Source organism: Oncorhynchus gorbuscha, linkage group LG07 (genome assembly GCF_021184085.1).
Source record: "Oncorhynchus gorbuscha isolate QuinsamMale2020 ecotype Even-year linkage group LG07, OgorEven_v1.0, whole genome shotgun sequence".
Lineage (NCBI taxonomy): Eukaryota > Metazoa > Chordata > Actinopteri > Salmoniformes > Salmonidae > Oncorhynchus > Oncorhynchus gorbuscha.
In genome coordinates this window covers 73,865,104-73,884,414 of record NC_060179.1, presented here as the reverse complement: position 1 = coordinate 73,884,414, position 19,311 = coordinate 73,865,104, and the positions used below count along the sequence as shown (strand labels likewise).

The following is a 19,311-nucleotide window of genomic DNA, read 5'->3' as shown; positions in this document are numbered from 1 at the left end:
TTGAAAATGTCAGTGAAGACAGTTGCCAGTTGTTCAGTGCATGCTCTGAGTACCATTCATGGTAATCCACCTGGGTGGTATGTGTGAGTGTGTATCACACCCCTGCTATGCACTACTGACCTGGCGTGTAGTCCGTCTGTCCCGTAGGGCTGCAGCAGGTACTGATGGACAGTCTTGTTACGTAAGGTTCCCGCCAGCTTGATTTTCTTCCTGGACCGATGCAGGTTGATGATATAGATCGTTATGGACCCTTTCACGTAGTTATGACTGGAAGGAAGAGAAGCATTCTAAATTAATGGTAAACACAAATATTAGTTCTAATGGTCTTCTTGTTGGTCTTCTAATCGCATGAATTAGTCCCAAAATACTAAGCATCACCCCCCCCCCACTGCAGAGACTACCTTTTGTTGGTTTCTCACTCCCCTTGTCTCACTATGTCTATCTAGATCTGTAAGGTGCTCTATAGTGTCTTCCTCTGCACAATAGAAAGGCCAGTAACTGAACAGGAGAACAGACATGTTGAAAACAGAGTAAAGGCTCTGTCGGACCTTTTAATAACAGGATCAAAACACTCGGGAATCAAAATCAAATGTGTTCCAAGCATTCCAGAAATTCACTGTAATATATTATCTTTATAACAATCCTGAACCTATTATTTATGTTTAGTTTATAAGTCCAGATAAAACTATATTTTGTGTTATTCTTCCATTGCCCTCTTAGCCCTTTTTCTAGATATTTACAGTACATTTCATAATACTGTGGTATATGCCAAGATTGAATGGATCTAATATGTTTTGATATGCTCAAGACCTAAGACCTGTAGTCTCTACTCACATCACATTAGGGATGTATTGGAGGGTGTGAAAGTGTGGGACTGACCTCCTAGAATTACACAGACAACACTGCATGTGTTCAGAGTGCTGGGGAGAGGATTTAGGGAATATTGGCCAAAGATAAGAAAAACATGATAACATGTAATACACTACATAATATGAAGGCTAGATCAACACTAGATCAACACAACTGGAGTGGTCCCATATGTTTCTGTGTGTGTGTGTGTGTGTGTGTGTGTGTGTGTGTGTGTGTGTGTGTGTGTGTGTGTGTGTGTGTGTGTGTGTGTGTGTGTGTGTGTGTGTGTGTGTGTGTGTGTGTGTGTGTGTGTGTGTGTGTGTGTGTGTGCACCATAGGTTTTAGGGTGTGTGTGTGTGCACCATAGGTTTCAGAGGACCACATTGTTAAGGGTCAGGATTGGGCTTTATCAGATCGGTCGATTAGCGATCCTTCTCTGATTAGCAATCTCTCCATCTCTCTCATTCTCCAGCTCTCACGGCTTGAGGTTTTTGTTCACTCTCCATTTCTACACCTAATCGTACAACAAGGAAATGCTGAGCAGACCCACAGAGAGCCGATTCAAGTGACTTGAAAAATGCAAACATAGACACATGGAAAGAGAACAGATTAGAATCAGGGTTGGTCACGTCTGTAAACAGAACGTCTGTCTGTCTTTGTGTCAGACAGTGTGATCATTCAGCCCTGGAACATTTCTTCTGCTCAACTATTGAAGCCTTATGCCAAACATTGCTCAGGGCTGGGATGTATCAGACAGAAAGAGATGGAGTGTTAGATACCGATAGACTAGATGAAGAGATGGAGAGAGGGATAAAGACAGTCCAGGATTTCAAAAAGATGAGGTTCTGAGGCATTAGAAGCAGGAAAGTAAACAACCTTTACGTTGTTTGATGCTGAAGCATTGGTTTAGAGTGAAACAGACCATGCTAACCACTAAATGTCTGGAAAGCTAGAAACTGCTAAATGGCTAGAAGAATACAATACCCAAAATAGAACTGAAACCGTTAACTGGCTAACTGGCTAAAGAATACAATACCCTTGATAGCAAAAGAGTATTGAAACCAATAATGGGCTAACTGGCTAACTGGCTAACTGGCTAGAAGAATACAATACCCTTGATAGCAAAAGAGTACTGAAACCAATAATAGGCTAACTGGCTAACTGGCTAACTGGCTAGAATAATACAATACCCTTGATAGCAAAAGAGTACTGAAACCAATAATGGGCTAACTGGCTAACTGGCTAACTGGCTAGAATAATACAATACCCTTGGTAGCAACAGAGTACTTAACCTGCTAACTGGCGAAGTGGCGAGAAGAATACAATACCCTTGATAGCAAAAGCGTACTGAAACTGCTAACTGGTTAAAGGAGGATGACTGTTGAGATCCAGATATAAGTGCCAGGGGCTAAAGGCTCCCATCATAAAAGGCGTCCTATCCTTCCAGCTGCAACATGGAAAGCATTGGATGACAACTATTTAAAATCTCTGCAGATCTGTCAACAGGCCACACCGTGGGTAACAGATCAGATGTGAGGTGTGTCTGTATCAGTAGATCCCGAGTCCCTAGAGTGTATCATTACGCTACTGCTCTCTACACCACACCTGCAACTGAGATGGAATAGAACAGGGACACAACCAATGGCCTGGACCTGAGGAGAAAGATCAAAGAAAATGTTCACCAGCAAAGATGGAAGATTGATAAACGCTTATAGGTGTTTATTGTATATTCAATAAAAAATATAGAACATAGTTATTACATATAGATAATGTGGTGTGCGGAGCCAGGTGAACAGATGTAACTGAGCCGTGTGTGTATGGATGGGACAGAGGGCAGTAAGTCTAGCCTGGTGCTGAAATCTCTGCTGCTGACCTGTTACACATCACGTACGGCTGGGTGAAATGATAACCTTGAACAGGGGAAACAGGGGGATGGTGCTGCTCTTTATCTATTCTGGGACAGACGTACCCATTGTACTTCCATCTCCCCTCACACTCCCCCAAAACCCCCTCCAACCAATCCGAGCTGAGATAAAGGACTGTTGCCGCCTCTTTGACAAAGAGAAGAGTCCCTCACACACCTGATAAGTGATACCTGTTATGTTTTATGGCCTGGCCGCTCTGAAAGACTGAGTAGTCTGGATGAGGGTTATTTATGAGCTGACCAGGCAGAATTGTGGCAGGCTGGGTAATTAATGTGATTTATCATGGCTAGAGTGGCTTATTAATGGGCTATAGTGCAGGAGAGACTAGACACAGTGACTAGACACCGTGCCTCAGGTGTCTGTGAATCTATTAAGAATGTAACACCAAGGTAAGGAAAATGGGACAAGCCATAGAAGTCTGAGCTTTGAGTGCTTTTTAGCCACCAAACTAATCTTTGTCCTTAGGCCAAAATTGTACTTACAAAATTGTACTTGTGGAATCTGGTAGAGTGTATGGCTGTAATCTTTACTTGTGGAATCTGGTACAGTATATGGCTGTAATCTTTACTTGTGGAAGCTGGTACAGTATATGGCTCTGGTTTTTACTTGTGGAATCTGGTACAGTGTATGGCTGTAATCTTTACTTGTGGAATCTGGTACAGTGTATGGCTGTAATCTTTACTTGTGGAAGCTGGTACAGTGTATGGCTGTAATCTTTACTTGTGGAATCTGGTACAGTGTATGGCTATAATCTTTACTTGTGGAAGCTGGTACAGTCTATGGCTGTAATCTTTACTTGTGGAATCTGGTACAGTGTATGGCTGTAATCTTTACTTGTGGAATCTGGTACAGTGTATGGCTCTGATTTGTACTTGTGGAAGCTGGTACAGTATATGGCTCTGGTTTTTACTTGTGGAATCTGGTACAGTGTATGGCTGTAATCTTTACTTGTGGAATCTGGTACAGTGTATGGCTGTAATCTTTACTTGTGGAAGCTGGTACAGTGTATGGCTATAATCTTTACTTGTGGAAGCTGGTACAGTGTATGGCTGTAATCTTTACTTGTGGAAGGAATCTGGTACAGTGTATGGCTATAATCTTTACTTGTGGAAGCTGGTACAGTGTATGGCTGTAATCTTTACTTGTGGAATCTGGTACAGTGTATGGCTGTAATCTTTACTTGTGGAATCTGGTACAGTGTATGGCTGTAATCTTCACTTGTGGAATCTGGTACAGTGTATGGCTGTAATTTTTACTTGTGGAAGCTGGTACAGTGTATGGCTATGGTTTTTATTTGTGGAAGCTGGTACAGTGTATGGCTGTAATTTTTACTTGTGGAAGCTGGTACAGTATATGGCTGTGGTTTTTACTTGTGGAAGCTGGTACAGTATATGACTCTGGTTTTTACTTGTGGAAGTTGGTACAGTATATGGCTCTGGTTTTTACTTGTGGAAGCTGGTACAGTATATGGCTCTGGTTTTTACTTGTGGAAGCTGGTACAGTATATGGCTCTGGTTTTTACTTGTGGAAGCTGGTACAGTACATGGCTCTGGTTTTTACTTGTGGAAGCTGGTACAGTATATGGCTCTGATTTTTACTTGTGGAATCTGGTACAATATATGGCTCTGGTTTTTACTTGTGGAAGCTGGTATAGTATATGGCTCTGGTTTTTACTTGTGGAAGCTGGTACAGGGCTGCAGCACTTACTTGTGGAAGCTGGTACAGTATATGACTCTGGTTTTTACTTGTGGAAGCTGGTACAGTATATGGCTCTGGTTTTTACTTGTGGAAGCTGGTACAGTATATGGCTCTGGTTTTTACATGTGGAAGCTGGTACAGTATATGGCTCTGGTTTTTACTTGTGGAAGCTGGTACAGTACATGGCTCTGGTTTTTACTTGTGGAAGCTGGTACAGTATATGGCTCTGGTTTTTACTTGTGGAAGCTGGTACAGGGCTGCAGAACTTACTTGTGGAAGCTGGTACAATGGGCGTAAATGCGTAGTTTGTCTCGGATGACCCTCCCTGGCTGTGGCTTCCTCTGCAAGCCTGCTACCCGCACCGCCAACACCCTGGGGCCCACCAGACGCTTGAACACCAGTGAGAACCAATAGTCCTGGAACACACACACACACACACACACACACACACACACACACACACACACACACACACACACACACACACACACACACACACACACACACACACACACACACACACACACACACACACACACACACACACACACACACACACACACACACACACACACACACACACACACACACACACACACACCTGTTACACAGTGCAAAGCCAAACACAGCATGCATAATCAGATCGCAAATTAAGCATGAGCTACCATAGTAATGTTCCCTGTTCCATTGTGTTCCACTGGGGCAATTGACATGTCAACAACTACATAAGGTCAAGCTAACTAGTGTCAATGTCCACGCCCCCACTGAAATCCAATGAGCAGAATACAAATCCCCATGAACATCTTTCAGTTTAAGCTTGATTGAGATATCTGTTCTTTTTTCCTTGGATGCGTCTCAATCCACCGCATCCACTATGTCACACTTCTGCATCTGGGGTGAAAGGTGACAGAGCTAGAGCAGTGTGTGTCAGACCAGAAGACATCTGGGGTGAAAGGTGACAGAGCTAGAGCAGTGGTTGTCAGACCAGAAGACATCTGGGGTGAAAGGTGACAGAGATGACAGAGAAGACATCTGGGGTGAAAGGTGACAGAGCTAGAGCAGTGGTTGTCAGACCAGAAGACATCTGGGGTGAAAGGTGACAGAGATAGAGTGGTGGTTGTCAGACCAGAATCTGGGGTGAAAGGTGACAGAGCTAGAGTGGTGTTTGTCATCTGGGGTGAGAGGTGACAGAGCTAGAGTGGTGTTTGTCTCTGGGGTGACAGAAAGGTGACAGAGCTAGAGAGGTGTTTGTCAGACCAGAAGACATCTGGGGTGAAAGGTGACAGAGCTAGAGAGGTGTTTTTCAGACCAGAAGACATCTGGGGTGAAATGTGACAGAGCTAGAGCAGTGTTTGTCGGACCTTCTCACAAAATCGTCTGTAGCACCCGAATGGTTTGGCCTACAAACTATTATGACCCTCTACACGAACATGTCAGTTGAGTTGCTCTAGGACACCCACAGGCCTCACAAGACTTCCCCTGGTATCAGTTGAATTCATGTATATATGGAGACTGTTTAGTGCCAACAAAATGTGTGTTTCCTGATCTTTCTTATATCTCTCAGATATAGGACAGACACTTCAGAACAAACTTCCTTTTGATATTTTGGGAATGTTTTTCCATGTAGTGAATCTGTTATTCGATGTGTTTGTATGGCCTAATAGCAATAAGGCCTCCAAAAATTGTCGTCAACATTTTGTTTCGGGGGGATACTTCCAGGGGTCTTAAAATTCTAAATAAAATAGCTAAACGATCCTTGGTATGACATTCTTAAACAATTCCATATAGCTTAGTAGAACGGACTCAGACAGGTCTTAGACTATAAGAGGCTAAATGATCACATCCTGGAGATGTGTATGTCAGAACAGGGGTTGTAGAGATGCAGAGGTGGCAAAACACTCCCCTACATCTAACAGTTGTACAGAACAGAAACAGAATTTAAGATACCAGTTCAATGCAAATCCAAAATTATAACAGTATTCACCTCAATTAAAAGCAGTAAAAGAACACGCGGGAAAAGCAGAGAGGCTCTACTGGTGCCTAGTTACAATGATGTCCAGACCAGAGAGGCTGTACTGGTGCCTAGTTACAATGATGTCCAGACCAGAGAGGCTGTACTGGTGCCTAGTTACAATGATGTCCAGACCAGAGAGGCTGTACTGGTGCCTAGTTACAATGATGTCCAGACCAGAGAGGCTGTACTGGTGCCTAGTTACAATGATGTCCAGACCAGAGAGGCTGTACTGGTGCCTAGTTACAATGATGTCCAGACCAGAGAGACCAGCTGTACTGGTGCCTAGTTACAATGATGTCCAGACCAGAGAGGCTGTACTGGTGCCTAGTTACAATGATGTCCAGACCAGAGAGGCTGTACTGGTGCCTAGTTACAATGATGTCCAGACCAGAGAGGCTGTACTGGTGTGTTACAATGATGTCCAGACCAGAGAGGCTGTACTGGTGCCTAGTTACAATGATGTCCAGACCAGAGAGGCTGTACTGGTGCCTAGTTACAATGATGTCCAGACCAGAGAGGCTGTACTGGTGCCTAGTTACAATGATGTCCAGACCAGAGAGGCTGTACTGGTGCCTAGTTACAATGATGTCCAGACCAGAGAGGCTGTACTGGTGCCTAGTTACAATGATGTCCAGACCAGAGAGGCTGTACTGGTGCCTAGTTACAATGATGTCCAGACCAGAGAGGCTGTACTGGTGCCTAGTTACAATGATGTCCAGACCAGAGAGGCTGACTGGTGCCAGACAATGATGTCCAGACCAGAGGCTGTACTGGTGCCTAGTTACAATGATGTCCAGACCAGAGAGGCTGTACTGGTGCCTAGTTACAATGATGTCCAGACCAGAGAGGCTGTACTGGTGCCTAGTTACAATGATGTCCAGACCAGAGAGGCTGTACTGGTGCCTAGTTACAATGATGTCCAGACCAGAGAGGCTGTACTGGTGCCTAGTTACAATGATGTCCAGACCAGAGAGGCTGTACTGGTGCCTAGTTACAATGATGTCCAGACCAGAGAGGCTGTACTGGTGCCTAGTTACAATGATGTCCAGACCAGAGAGGCTGTACTGGTGCCTAGTTACAATGATGTCCAGACCAGAGAGGCTGTACTGGTGCCTAGTTACAATGATGTCCAGACCAGAGAGGCTGTACTGGTGCCTAGTTACAATGATGTCCAGACCAGAGAGGCTGTACTGGTGCCTAGTTACAATGATGTCCAGACCAGAGAGGCTGTAATGGTGCCTAGTTACAATGATGTCCAGACCAGAGAGGCTTTACTGGTGCCTAGTTACAATGATGTCCAGACCAGAGAGGCTGTACTGGTGCCTAGTTACAATGAGGTCCAGACCAGAGAGGCTGTACTGGTGCCTAGTTACAATGATGTCCAGACCAGAGAGGCTGTACTGGTGCCTAGTTACAATTATGTCCAGACCAGAGAGGCTGTACTGGTGCCTAGTTACAATGATGTCCAGACCAGAGAGGCTGTACTGGTGCCTAGTTACAATGATGTCCAGACCAGAGAGGCTGTACTGGTGCCTAGTTACAATGAGGTCCAGACCAGAGAGGCTGTACTGGTGCCTAGTTACAATGATGTCCAGATCAGAGAGGCTGTACTGGTGCCTAGTTACAATGATGTCCAGACCAGAGAGGCTGTACTGGTGCCTAGTTACAATGAGGTCCAGACCAGAGACGCTGTACTGGTGCCTAGTTACAATGATGTCCAGACCAGGGTTAGAAGCTGGATACCGATGCTTCAGTCTTTATTGAAAGAGACAATATAATATATACTATTGGATCCCACAGCGAGGAGCTATTACTAGTCTTTGTTATGTTTACTTAGCTGCAGGATCAATGTGAACGTCAAATAAAATGAAAGTCAAAAATGTAACTGTTGTGGGAAATATGCCTGGGAAAAAAACTGGTTGAAATACTGAAGAGAAAAATACAATAGAATACCACACTGCCCTCTCAGCAAAGACATGGGAGCCTTGGCCATTTATTTACATGTCAACCCCCTGGCAGAGCAAAGCACACAACTTTACAGTGGTCTCAGCACCTCTCCTCTTTTTTTCTACTCTTCTACCCTCCTGTCCTCTGTTATGCCCCTGTCGTCTCTCCTCTCCTCTGTTATGCCCCTGTCTTCTCTCCTCTCCTCTGTTATGCCCCTGTCTTCTCTCCTCTGTTATGCCCCTGTCTTCTCTCCTCTCCTCTGTTATGCCCCTGTCTTCTCTCCTGTCCTCTGTTATGCCCCTGTCTTCTCTCCTCTCCTCTGTTATGCCCCTGTCTTCTCTCCTGTCCTCTGTTATGCCCCTGTCTTCTCTCCTGTCCTCTGTTATGCCCCTGTCTTCTCTCCTCTCCTCTGTTATGCCCCTGTCTTCTCTCCTCTCCTCTGTTATGCCCCTGTCTTCTCTCCTCTCCTCTGTTATGCCCCTGTCTTCTCTCCTCTCCTCTGTTATGCCCCTGTCCCGTCTTCTCTCCTCTCCTCTGTTATGCCCCTGTCTTCTCTCTCTCTCCCTCTGTTATGCCCCTGTCTTCTCTGCTCTCCTCTGTTATGCCCCTGTCTTCTCTCCTGTCCTCTGTTATGCCCCTGTCTTCTCTCCTCTCCTCTGTTATGCCCCTGTCTTCTCTCCTCTCCTCTGTCTTCTCTCCTGTCCTCTGTTCTGCCCCTGTCTTCTCTCCTCTCCTCTGTTATGCCCGTCTTCTCTCCTCTCCTCTGTTATGCCCCTGTCTTCTCTCCTCTCCTCTGTTATGCCCCTGTCTTCTCTCCTGTCCTCTGTTATGCCCCTGTCTTCTCTCCTGTCCTCTGTTATGCCCCTGTCTTCTCTCCTGTCCTCTGTTATGCCCCTGTCTTCTCTCCTGTCCTCTGTTATGCCCCTGTCTTCTCTCCTGTCCTCTGTTCTGCCCCTGTCTTCTCTCCTCTCCTCTGTTATGCCCCTGTCTTCTCTCCTCTCCTCTGTTATGCCCCTGTCTTCTCTCCTCTCCTCTGTTATGCCCCTGTCTTCTCTGCTCACTCCCCTGTCATGCCCCTCTCCTCTTTCCCCAGACTCAACACCTCACCAGAGGTTCTGAACAACATGTGTGTGTGTCAGGAAGTTCCCATGCAATCCTACATATGGCAACATTTAAGGGCTTATTTTTTTTTCCAGGCCAGGTTTTAACTTAATTTGCTGCTCCGCTATTGGGAGAGCCCAGAGTACTGTAGGAGTACAGAACAGAAGTGTACAAGGGCTACAGACAGGCCTATAGACAGACCTATAGACAGGCCTACAGACAGGGCTATAGACAGGCCTATAGACAGGCCTATAGACAGGCCTATAGACAGGCCTATAGACAGGCCTAAAGACAGGCCTATAGACAGGGGCAGCTGGGAACAGAGCACACACTATTAGGCAGAGATCTGTAGATTTAGACTGTGTGTAGACTGTGATTCTTGGGGTGAGAGCCTTGCATCATAGACTGTGGTTCTTGGAGTGAAAGCCTTGGAGTATAGACTGTGGTTCTTGGAGTGAGAGTCTTGGAGAGTAGACTGTGATTCTTCAGGTAAGAGCCTTGGAGAGTAGACTGTGGTTCTTGGAGTGAGAGCCTTGGAGAGTAGACTGTGGTTCTTGGCGTGAGAGCCTTGGAGAGTAGACTGTGGTTCTTGGAGTGAGAGCCTTGGAGAGTAGACTGTGGTTCTTGGAGTGAGAGCCTTGGAGAGTAGACTGTGGTTCTTGGAGTGAGAGCCTTGGAGTATAGACTGTGGTTCTTGGAGTGAGAGCCTTGGAGAGTAGACTGTGGTTCTTGGAGTGAGAGCCTTGGAGTGTAGACTGTGGTTCTTGGAGTGAGAGCCTTGGAGAGTAGACTGTGGTTCTTGGAGTGAGAGCCTTGGAGATTAGACTGTGGTTCTTGCTGTGACAGCCTTTGAGAGTAGACTGTGGTTCTTGGAGTGAGAGCCTTGGAGAGTAGACTGTGGTTCTTGGAGTGAGAGCCTTGGAGAGTAGACTGTAATTATGAGTGCCTCTCTCTAGCCAGCTGGAAAGAGAGATAATATCAAACACTGGAGAAACTATTTTATTATCCTTTTACACTGTGTAAAATCTACGTTAGAGCCTCGTATTCTATGAGTCTATCAGTCTGTATAGATTGGCCTAACCTGGTTTCCAAGAGACATAACCCATGAGGTCAGATAAACTTCCTGACCTCCACAGAGGTGTGATCAGTCAGAACTATGATTAATGAGCAGGTTCAACCAGGCAATTCTGTGTATCTGATTTACTAACATAGAGAGATGGAGATGTGAATGAGAAATCTACGGTTATCCCAGTTATACATCTGGAGAGCAGGGAGAGAATACACCCAGGGATGAAGAGTGGATAGTCCACCCTGAGAATGTGGTATAGTCTGAAGAGATCAGTTTATAAGTTCCCAGCTAGAACATAACGTTCTGAGAGCCATGTTTCTTAGAGCTTGGTGAGAGCATGGTTGTCCTGTGGTTATTTTACATACTACCTTCCCACAACTTCCTGGGAATGGTGCAGTACAGTTGCTTGGCTTTGGAACATTTTCAGCTTATTTAAGGAACTATCCACATTATCTGCAGTGATCACAGATTGGCTTACTGTAACAATGTGAGCCGCTGTGGAGAATACCCTCTCACCAGGGACAGAGCTCCCAAGCACAACCAGGTAGCTGTGACAATGTGAGCCACTGTGGAGAATATCCTCTCACTAGGGACAGAGCTCCCAAGCACAACCAGGTAGCTGTGACAATGTGAGCCACTGTGGAGAATACCCTCTCGCTGGGGACAGAGGTCATGAGGGTATATTAACTCGTTGGTCTTCCACCATGTAAGTGGATCAGCATCCAGGGGAATACAGTCCCCTTCCCTGTATGAGGTCACCTCCTCCTTGACCTTTGACTTTGTTCCCTGCTCCTGGGTCGTGAACAACTCCCCAAAAAGCTCAGCCATGGCAGACTTCTTTTCTGGAGGAGAACGTCTGTCGTCTGCCGTCTCTGGAGAGGGGTTAGCTCCTGTGGTGTCTGTGGCTTGACCCTGCACAATTAAATTAGATGAAAATGAAGTGTCTTTAAAGTGTCTTTAAAAATGTGATTTATTGTTAGAAATATGTATCATACACTATTATGACAATTACAATTATTACTGTATAATTAATTGTTAAATCACAAATTAATAAAATAATAAATGTCACACGAACAAAATAAAAACAATACCTGTTGTATATTGGTCACAATCTCTGCTGTGAGTTCAGTGTCGACTCTCAGACGAGCAGCAGCATCAAGGTGCAGCAGGGACTTGAACCGGGGGTCCAAAGCGGCGATCTTGTGTAAGAAGTCTTGGACACCAGGGTCAGCATATCTAGGCTCCAGGTTAACTCTGATAGCAGTCTTGACATCCCTTACTACGGGTTCACCTTCATCAGATGTCACCATTGATTTCAGGATCATTGTTTTCATAAGCAGGACCATAGAAACTGATGAAATGCTCTCAGTGCAGATCAGGGTTGTGACTGTTTTGAGAGGTTTCCACACTTTGATAACTTCCTCTGCTGGTCTTATGTCATTTTCAGAAACTCACAATATCTTTGACATTCTTCCTCACAGCTAGATCAGTCAGTGTAGAATACACCACAACTTTCTGCTCAAGGTATCTCTCAACTATTTCATGGCTTGAATTCCATCTAGTATGGACATCTTGGATTCGTTTGTGGTTTGGCAGCTCCAGCATCTCCTGTTTTGTCTTGGAAACATGTGCAGCAGTTGTGCTTTTATGACAGAAGGATACCACCTTCCTGATCTTTGCTAGGAGGCGAGAGATTGGATTCACTGACATTTCTTTTTGAGATGCTAGATTGGTAACGTGAACAAGGCATCCTATCTGTGGCCCCAGTCCAGCTAGTGCAACTGCATTTACAATATTTCTAGTGTTGTCACTGGTCACAGGAACCGTTACATTATCCATCTCCAACTTCCATATTGCAACAACTTCCCTTAGCTCTTCCCCCAGGTTTACACTGGTGTGACTCCTCTCAAGGGGACGTGTTTGAAGGACATGGCTTTTAATCTCCCACTCTGCCGTAATGGAATGAGCCGTTACAGTAAGGTAGTAGCTCTGTAGGTAGTAGCTCTGTAGCTCTAGACGTCCAACTGTCTGTTGTTAGAGCAACAGACCGTGTTTCCGACAACTCGCTCTCAAGTTGTTATTTAGTTTTTTTGTGTAAGGCAGGTATTAACGTCTGGGCAAAATGTGTACGGGAAAGAATAGTGAAGCACGGCTCGACCACTTCAAACATCTGCCGCTATGAATTTTACTGGTAAGACGGTATCTGCGCAATGTGCTCCCTGGAGTAAAATAACTCATGAGTGGAACTGCAGACAACTATAAATCCTTTAGGGGATAGGGGGCAGCATTCTCACTTTTGGATGAATAGCGTGCCCAGAGTGAACTGCTTCCTACTCAGTCCCAGATGCTAATATATGCATATTAGTATTAGTATTGGATAGAAAACACTCTGAAGTTTCTAAAACGGTTTGAATGATGTCTGTGAGTATAACAGAACTCATACTGTATGGCAGGCGAAAATCTGAGAAAAATGAAGTGGGAAATCTGAGGTTTGTAGTTTTTCAAAGCTTGGACTACCGAACTCACAGTGTCTATGGAGTAAAGTTGCACTTCCTACGGCTTCCACTAGATGTCAAACAGTCTTTAGAAACTTGTTTGAGAATTCTACTATAAAAGAGGGGCTCATGAGACCTGTTTGAGTCAGTGGTCTGACAGAGTGCCTTGGTCTCATGACGCGCGGTCACGAGAGAGTTAGCTCTCGTTCCAGTGCTTTTCTTCAGACAGGAATTCTCCGGTTGGAACCTTATTGATGATTTATGTTTAAAACATCCTAAACATTGATTCCATACATCGTTTGACTTGTTTCTACAACCTGTAACGGAACTTTGAATTTTTGTCTGGACAAAGTGCTCGCACCTCATGAAGATGGATTTCTGGGCTGAACACGTTAACAACAAGTGGTTATTTGGACATAAATGATGGACTTTATGGAACTTTATGGAACAAATGAAGATCATCAAAGGTAAGTGAATATTTATAATTTATCATTTATAATATTTATAATATTTCTAACTTCTGTTGACTCCAAAATGGCGGATATTTCTCTGGCTGGATTGGGCTCTGAGCGCCGTTCTAAGATTATGCTTTTTCCGTAAAGTTTTTTTTTAAATATGACACAGCGGTTGCATTAAGGAGAAGTCTATCTTTAATTCTGTGAATAACACATAAATCTTTTATCAATGTTTATTATGAGTATTTCTGCAAAATCACTGGATGTTTTAGAATCAAAACATTACTGCACGTAACGCGCCAATGTAAACTGAGATGTTTGGATATAAATATGCATATTATCAATCAAAACATAAATGTATTGTGTAACATGATGTCCTATGAGTGTCATCTGATGAAGATCATCAAAGGTTAGTGATTCATTTTATCTATATTTCTGCTTTTTGTGACTCCTATTGTCACGCCCTGACCTGAGTATTCTTTGTTTTCTTTATGTATTTTGGTTAGGTCAGGGTGTGACATGGGTGATGTATGAGTTTTTGTACTGTCTAGGGGTTTTGTAGGTTCATGGGGTAGTTTACCATCTAGGTGTTTATGTATGTCTATGGTTGCCTAGATTGGTTCTCAATTAGAGGCAGCTGTTTATCGTTGTCTCTGATTGGGAACCATATTTAGGCAGTCATCTTCTTTGGGTATTTCGTGGGTTATTGTCTATGTGATGTTGCATGTTAGCACTCTGTTTCTATAGCAGTCACGTTCGTCTGGTTAGCTTGTTTTAGTGTATTTCGTGTTTTTTCCGTCTTTCATTAAAGCATGCATTCACACCACGCTGCGCTGTAACGTCGTTCTTCGTTTGTCGAAAGAGAGTCGGACCGAAATGCAGCGTGGTGGTTACTCATGACTTTAATGGAAAAAGTGACACATGAAATAACTATACAAAACAACAAACGGAACGTGAAACCTAATTACAGCCTATCTGGTGAAACTACACAGAGACAGGAACAATCACCCACGAAATACACAGTGAAACCCAGGCTACCTAAATACGGTTCCCCATCAGAGACAACAAGAATCACCTGACTCTGATTGAGAACCGCCTCAGGCAGCCAAGCCTATACTAGACACACCCCTAATCAACCACAGTCACAATGCCTACAAAATCCCAATAAGACAATACAATAACCCCATGTCACACCCTGGCCTGAACAAATAATTAAAGAAAACACAAAATACTAAGACCAAGGCGTGACATGCGCTTTGGTCTCCTCAAATCAACGATCGTGACACCTATCTTTGGCTGGAAAAATGGCTGTTTTTTTTAACTTGGTGGTGATCTAACATAATCATATGTTGTGCTTTCGCTGTAAAGAATGTTTGAAATCGGACACGATGGGTAGATTAACAAGATGTTGATCTTTCATTTGCTGTATTGGACTTGTTAATGTGTGAAAGTTACATATTTCTAGAAAATATTTTTGAATTTCGTACTCTGCCTTTTTAGCGGGGTTCCGCTAGTGGATCACCTGCCATAGAAAGGATAAACAACATATTTTTCCCACGTTCATTTATACGCCATTGGTTTATGCAATAATATTATTTTTACAATATACAGTTGAAGTCGGAAGTTTACATGCACTTAGGTTGGAATCATTAAAATCATTAAAACTCATTTTTCAACCACTCCACAAATGTGTTGTTAACAAACTATAGTTTTGGCAAGTCGGTTAGGAAATCTACTTTGTGCATGACACAATACATTTTTCCAACAATTGTTTAAATACAGATTATTTTACTTACAATTCACTGTATCCAGTGGGTCAGAAGTTTCCATACAGTAAGTTGACTTACTATATATATATATTTATTTTTCCTAGCTATAATATATGATTCATGTATTGTTCGGTTCGGAGTGCGTACCGTACCGTGTACTGTGGACCCTGTACCGAACGGTTCAATATGAATACACGTACTGTTTCACCCCTAGTTGGAATGCTTCTAATTAGGAGAGGGGTTAACAATGTGCAGTCCGTTTTAATTAGGGGCGGGTCTGCTATCAGACACACTGCACCTTCACAAAAAAAACATTGCAAAAGTGTAAATGTGCACTGTCCCTGTAATACATTTTTTAAAACTTAAACCTGCAGTAAATAGTAACACACAGCAACATAACCATTTAATCAACCAGAAAACATGAGCAAGATCTTTTCAACAGCCCTCTGTGTCTTTAAATGCTGGAGAGAGAGAGAGTGAGAGAGAGAGAGATGGAGAGAGAGAGAGATAGAGATATATATATATATATATAGAGAGAGAGAGCGAGAGAGAGAGATGGAGAGAGATATAGAGAGAGAGAGACGAAAAGGGAGGGTGAGAGCAATAAAATATTGAAAAGAGAGGCATACCAGGAGCTATAAACAGGGAGAAAAGAGGAGGAGAGCAGAGGGAGGCCCATATCAGTTTAACAGACAAACCACCCAGGAAGCAGGTTAATATACTAAGCTGAGGTCACATCCCAAACATCACATGTGCTGGGCCAAAAACACGTTTTACATTTCCTGCAGGGTGAACAGGGTGATCAAATTAAGATCCTACATCCTACAAAGATATAAACGCATGCAACAATTTAAAAGATTTTACTGAGATACAGTTCATTTAAGGAAATCAGTCAATTTCAATAAATTCATTAGGCCCTTATCTATAGATTTCAATTGACTGGGCAGGGGTGCAGCCATGGATGGGAGTTGGAGGGCATAGGCCCACCTACTTGGCAGCCAGGCCCACTGACTGGGGAGCCAGGCCCAGCCAATCAGAATGAGTTTTTGCCCACAAAAGGGCTTTTTTACAGACAGAAATTCTCCTCAGTTTCATCAGCTGTCCAGCTGGCTGGTCTCAGACGATCCCGCAGGTGGGGAAGCCAGATGTGGAGGTCCTGGACTGGACTGTTAAACGTGGTCTGTGGTTGTGAGGCCAGTTGGACGTACTGCCAAATTCTCTAAATCAACGTTGGAGGCAGCTTAAGGTGGAGAAATTAACATTCAATTCTCTGGCAACAACTCTGGAGGCATTCCTGCTGTCAGCATGCAAATCGCATGATCCCTCAAAACTTAAGACATCTGTGGTATTGTGTTGTGTGACAAAACTACACATTTTAAAGTGGCTTTTTATTGTCCCCAGCACAAGGTGCACCTGTGTAATGACGCAGTCTGGAATGGCCCAGACTCAGCGCGGGAGCACTACACAGAGTTTTCCTGCCACTTCCGTGCCGTGTTTGATCACCCTCTAGACGGCCGAGCGGTGGGAGAATGACTATTTCATCTCAGGCAGGAGAGGAGGAGCGCCCAGGATTACGCGCTGGAGTTCCGGACCTTGGCAGCCGGATCTGGGTGGAACAACAGGGCCCTTATGGACCACTACAGGTGTAGTCTCCGAGAGGACGTCCGCCGGGAGTTAGCGTGTCGGGACACCACTCTGTCACTGGATCAGCTGATTGACATGTCCATTCGACTGGATAATCTGCTGGCTGCCCGCGGACGTTCAGAGAGGTTTCTGTGCGTTCCACCACCCAGCCCCTCCGCTCCCATTCCAATAGAGTTGGGAGGGGCTGCACCGAGGGGTACCGGAGGAGGAGGCCTTCCCTGCACCAACTGTGGTCGAAGAGGACACACGTCTGATCGGTGCTGGGGGGGTCCGTCTGGGAGTAGAGATGGCAGGCGGAACGCTTCTCGGTCACCCCAGGTGAGTCAGCATCAAACTCACCCAGAACCCCTTGTTGGCCACATGTTTGTCTTAACCTTTTTCCTTCACTTTTTCCCCTCTTCCCAGCATAGGGCGCTAGTCGATTCAGGCGCAGCTGGGAACTTTATGGATCGCGGACTCGCTCTTAAGTTAGGGGTTCCGCTGGTGCCGATAGATTCTCCTTTCCCCGTGCACTCCCTAGATAGCCGGCCATTAGGGTCAGGGATGGTCAGGGAGACCACGGTCCCACTGGACATGGTGACGCAGGGGAATCATAGGGAGCGTATCAGTTTCTTTATTATTGATTCGCCTGCATTTCCAGTGGTGCTGGGGACTCCCTGGCTGGCCCGGCACAATCCTAAAATTTTGTGGAGACGGGGTTCTCCAGGGGTGGTCAGAGGAGTGTTCTGGAAGGTGTTTGGGAGTTTCCATCGGTGCCACGTCGGTGGAGAGTCCAGACCAGGGTTCCACGGTGTGCATTCCCCCCCGAGTATGCCGATTTGGCAATCGCTTTCAGTAAAGTGAAAGAGACTAAATTACCACCTTATCGACCGGGAAGGGATTGTAAGATAGATCTCCAGGTAGACGCTGCGCTTCCCAAGAGTCACGTGTACCCGCTGTCCCAGGAGGAGACGTTGGCAATGGAGACATATGTCACGGAGTCGCTGGGACAGGGGTAAATTCGGCCCTCCAATTCACCCGTCTCCTCGAGTTTCTTTTTTGTGAGGAAAAAGGAGGGAGGTTTGCGTCCGTGTATCGATTATAGAGGTCTAAACGCCATCACAGTGGGGTATAGTTACCCTCTACCTCTCATCGCTACGGCGGTGGAATCGTTCCACGGAGCGCAGTTCTTCACAAAATTGGATCTCAGGAGCGCGTATAGTCTGGTGCGTATTCGGAAGGCAGACAAGTGGAAAACCGCATTTAGTACTACATCCGGCCACTATGAGTACCTCGTCATGCCGTATGGGTTAAAAAATGCTCTGCACCTCGTCCCCCGGGGCGACCTCGAGTCCCGTGTCGGCGCGCTGCGGGAGCCGCGCGTCAGGGGGGGGGTACTGTCACGAGTCCGACCGCGGGTGTTTCCCCTTCCCGGGCGGGTGGAGCTCGGCGGTCGTCGTCACCGGCCTATTAGCTGCCACTGATTGTTTTTCCTCCCCCTCCTTGTATGTTTAGTGGTAGCACCTGTTCATGTTAATTAGTTTGTCTTTATTAGACAGCCGGCCCACCTGGTTGTTGTGCGGGATTATTTCAATGTAACCTTCGGCTCTGTTGTAGAGGTACGTGTTAGTGCCTGGTCGTGATTTTTTCCATTGTATTTTTTGATTCCCTGTGTTTGGGAACGTAACTTTTGTGAGCACCCTGTGGTGCGTTGGTGCTATTAAAAGACGCACAGCATTGAACTCTGTCTCCTGCATTTGACTCCACACCCACGACTTCCGGAGCATTACAACAGCCTTGATTCTTCTTGGGTATGACGCTACAAACTTGGCACACCTGTATTTGGAGGGTTTCTCCCATTCTTCTCTGCAGATCCTCTCAAGCTCTGTCAGGTTGGATGGGAAGTGTTGCTGCACAGCTAATTTCAGGTCTCCCCAGAGATGGGTTCACTCAAGGACATTCAGAGACTTGTCCCGAAGTCACTCCTGCGTTGTCTTGGCTGTGTGTTTAAGGTCTATGTCTTGTTTGAAGGTAAACCTTTGCCCCAGTCTGACAAACTGAGCACTCTGGAGCAGGTTTTCATCAAGGATCTCTGCTCCGTTCATCATGCTTCACCATAGGGATGGTGCCAGGTTTCCGAAAGATGTGACGATTGCCATTCAGGCCAAAGAGTTCAATCTTGGTTTCATCAGACCAGATAATATTGTTTTTAAGGTGCCTTTTGGCAAAGTCCAAGCAGGCTGTCATGTGCCTTTTACTGAGGAGTGGCTTCCTTCTGGCCACTCTACCATAAAGGCCTGATTGGTGGAATGCTGCAGAGATGGTTGTCCTTCTGAAGGTTCTCCCATCTCCACAGAGGAGCTCTG

General features: G+C 45.2%; 1 protein-coding gene across 1 annotated transcript in view; it reads right to left on the bottom strand.

The window, feature by feature from the left end:
- LOC124039043 (inactive heparanase-2-like) overlaps window positions 1–19,311 on the bottom strand; it is a 120,593-nt gene that overhangs the window by 19,458 nt on the left and 81,824 nt on the right. The window contains exons 9-10 of the mRNA XM_046354923.1: window positions 4,743–4,888; window positions 121–267 (exon numbers count right to left, since the gene is read on the bottom strand). Coding sequence (XP_046210879.1) covers window positions 121–267; window positions 4,743–4,888 — 293 coding nt within the window. The remainder of the gene's footprint in view (window positions 1–120; window positions 268–4,742; window positions 4,889–19,311) is intronic.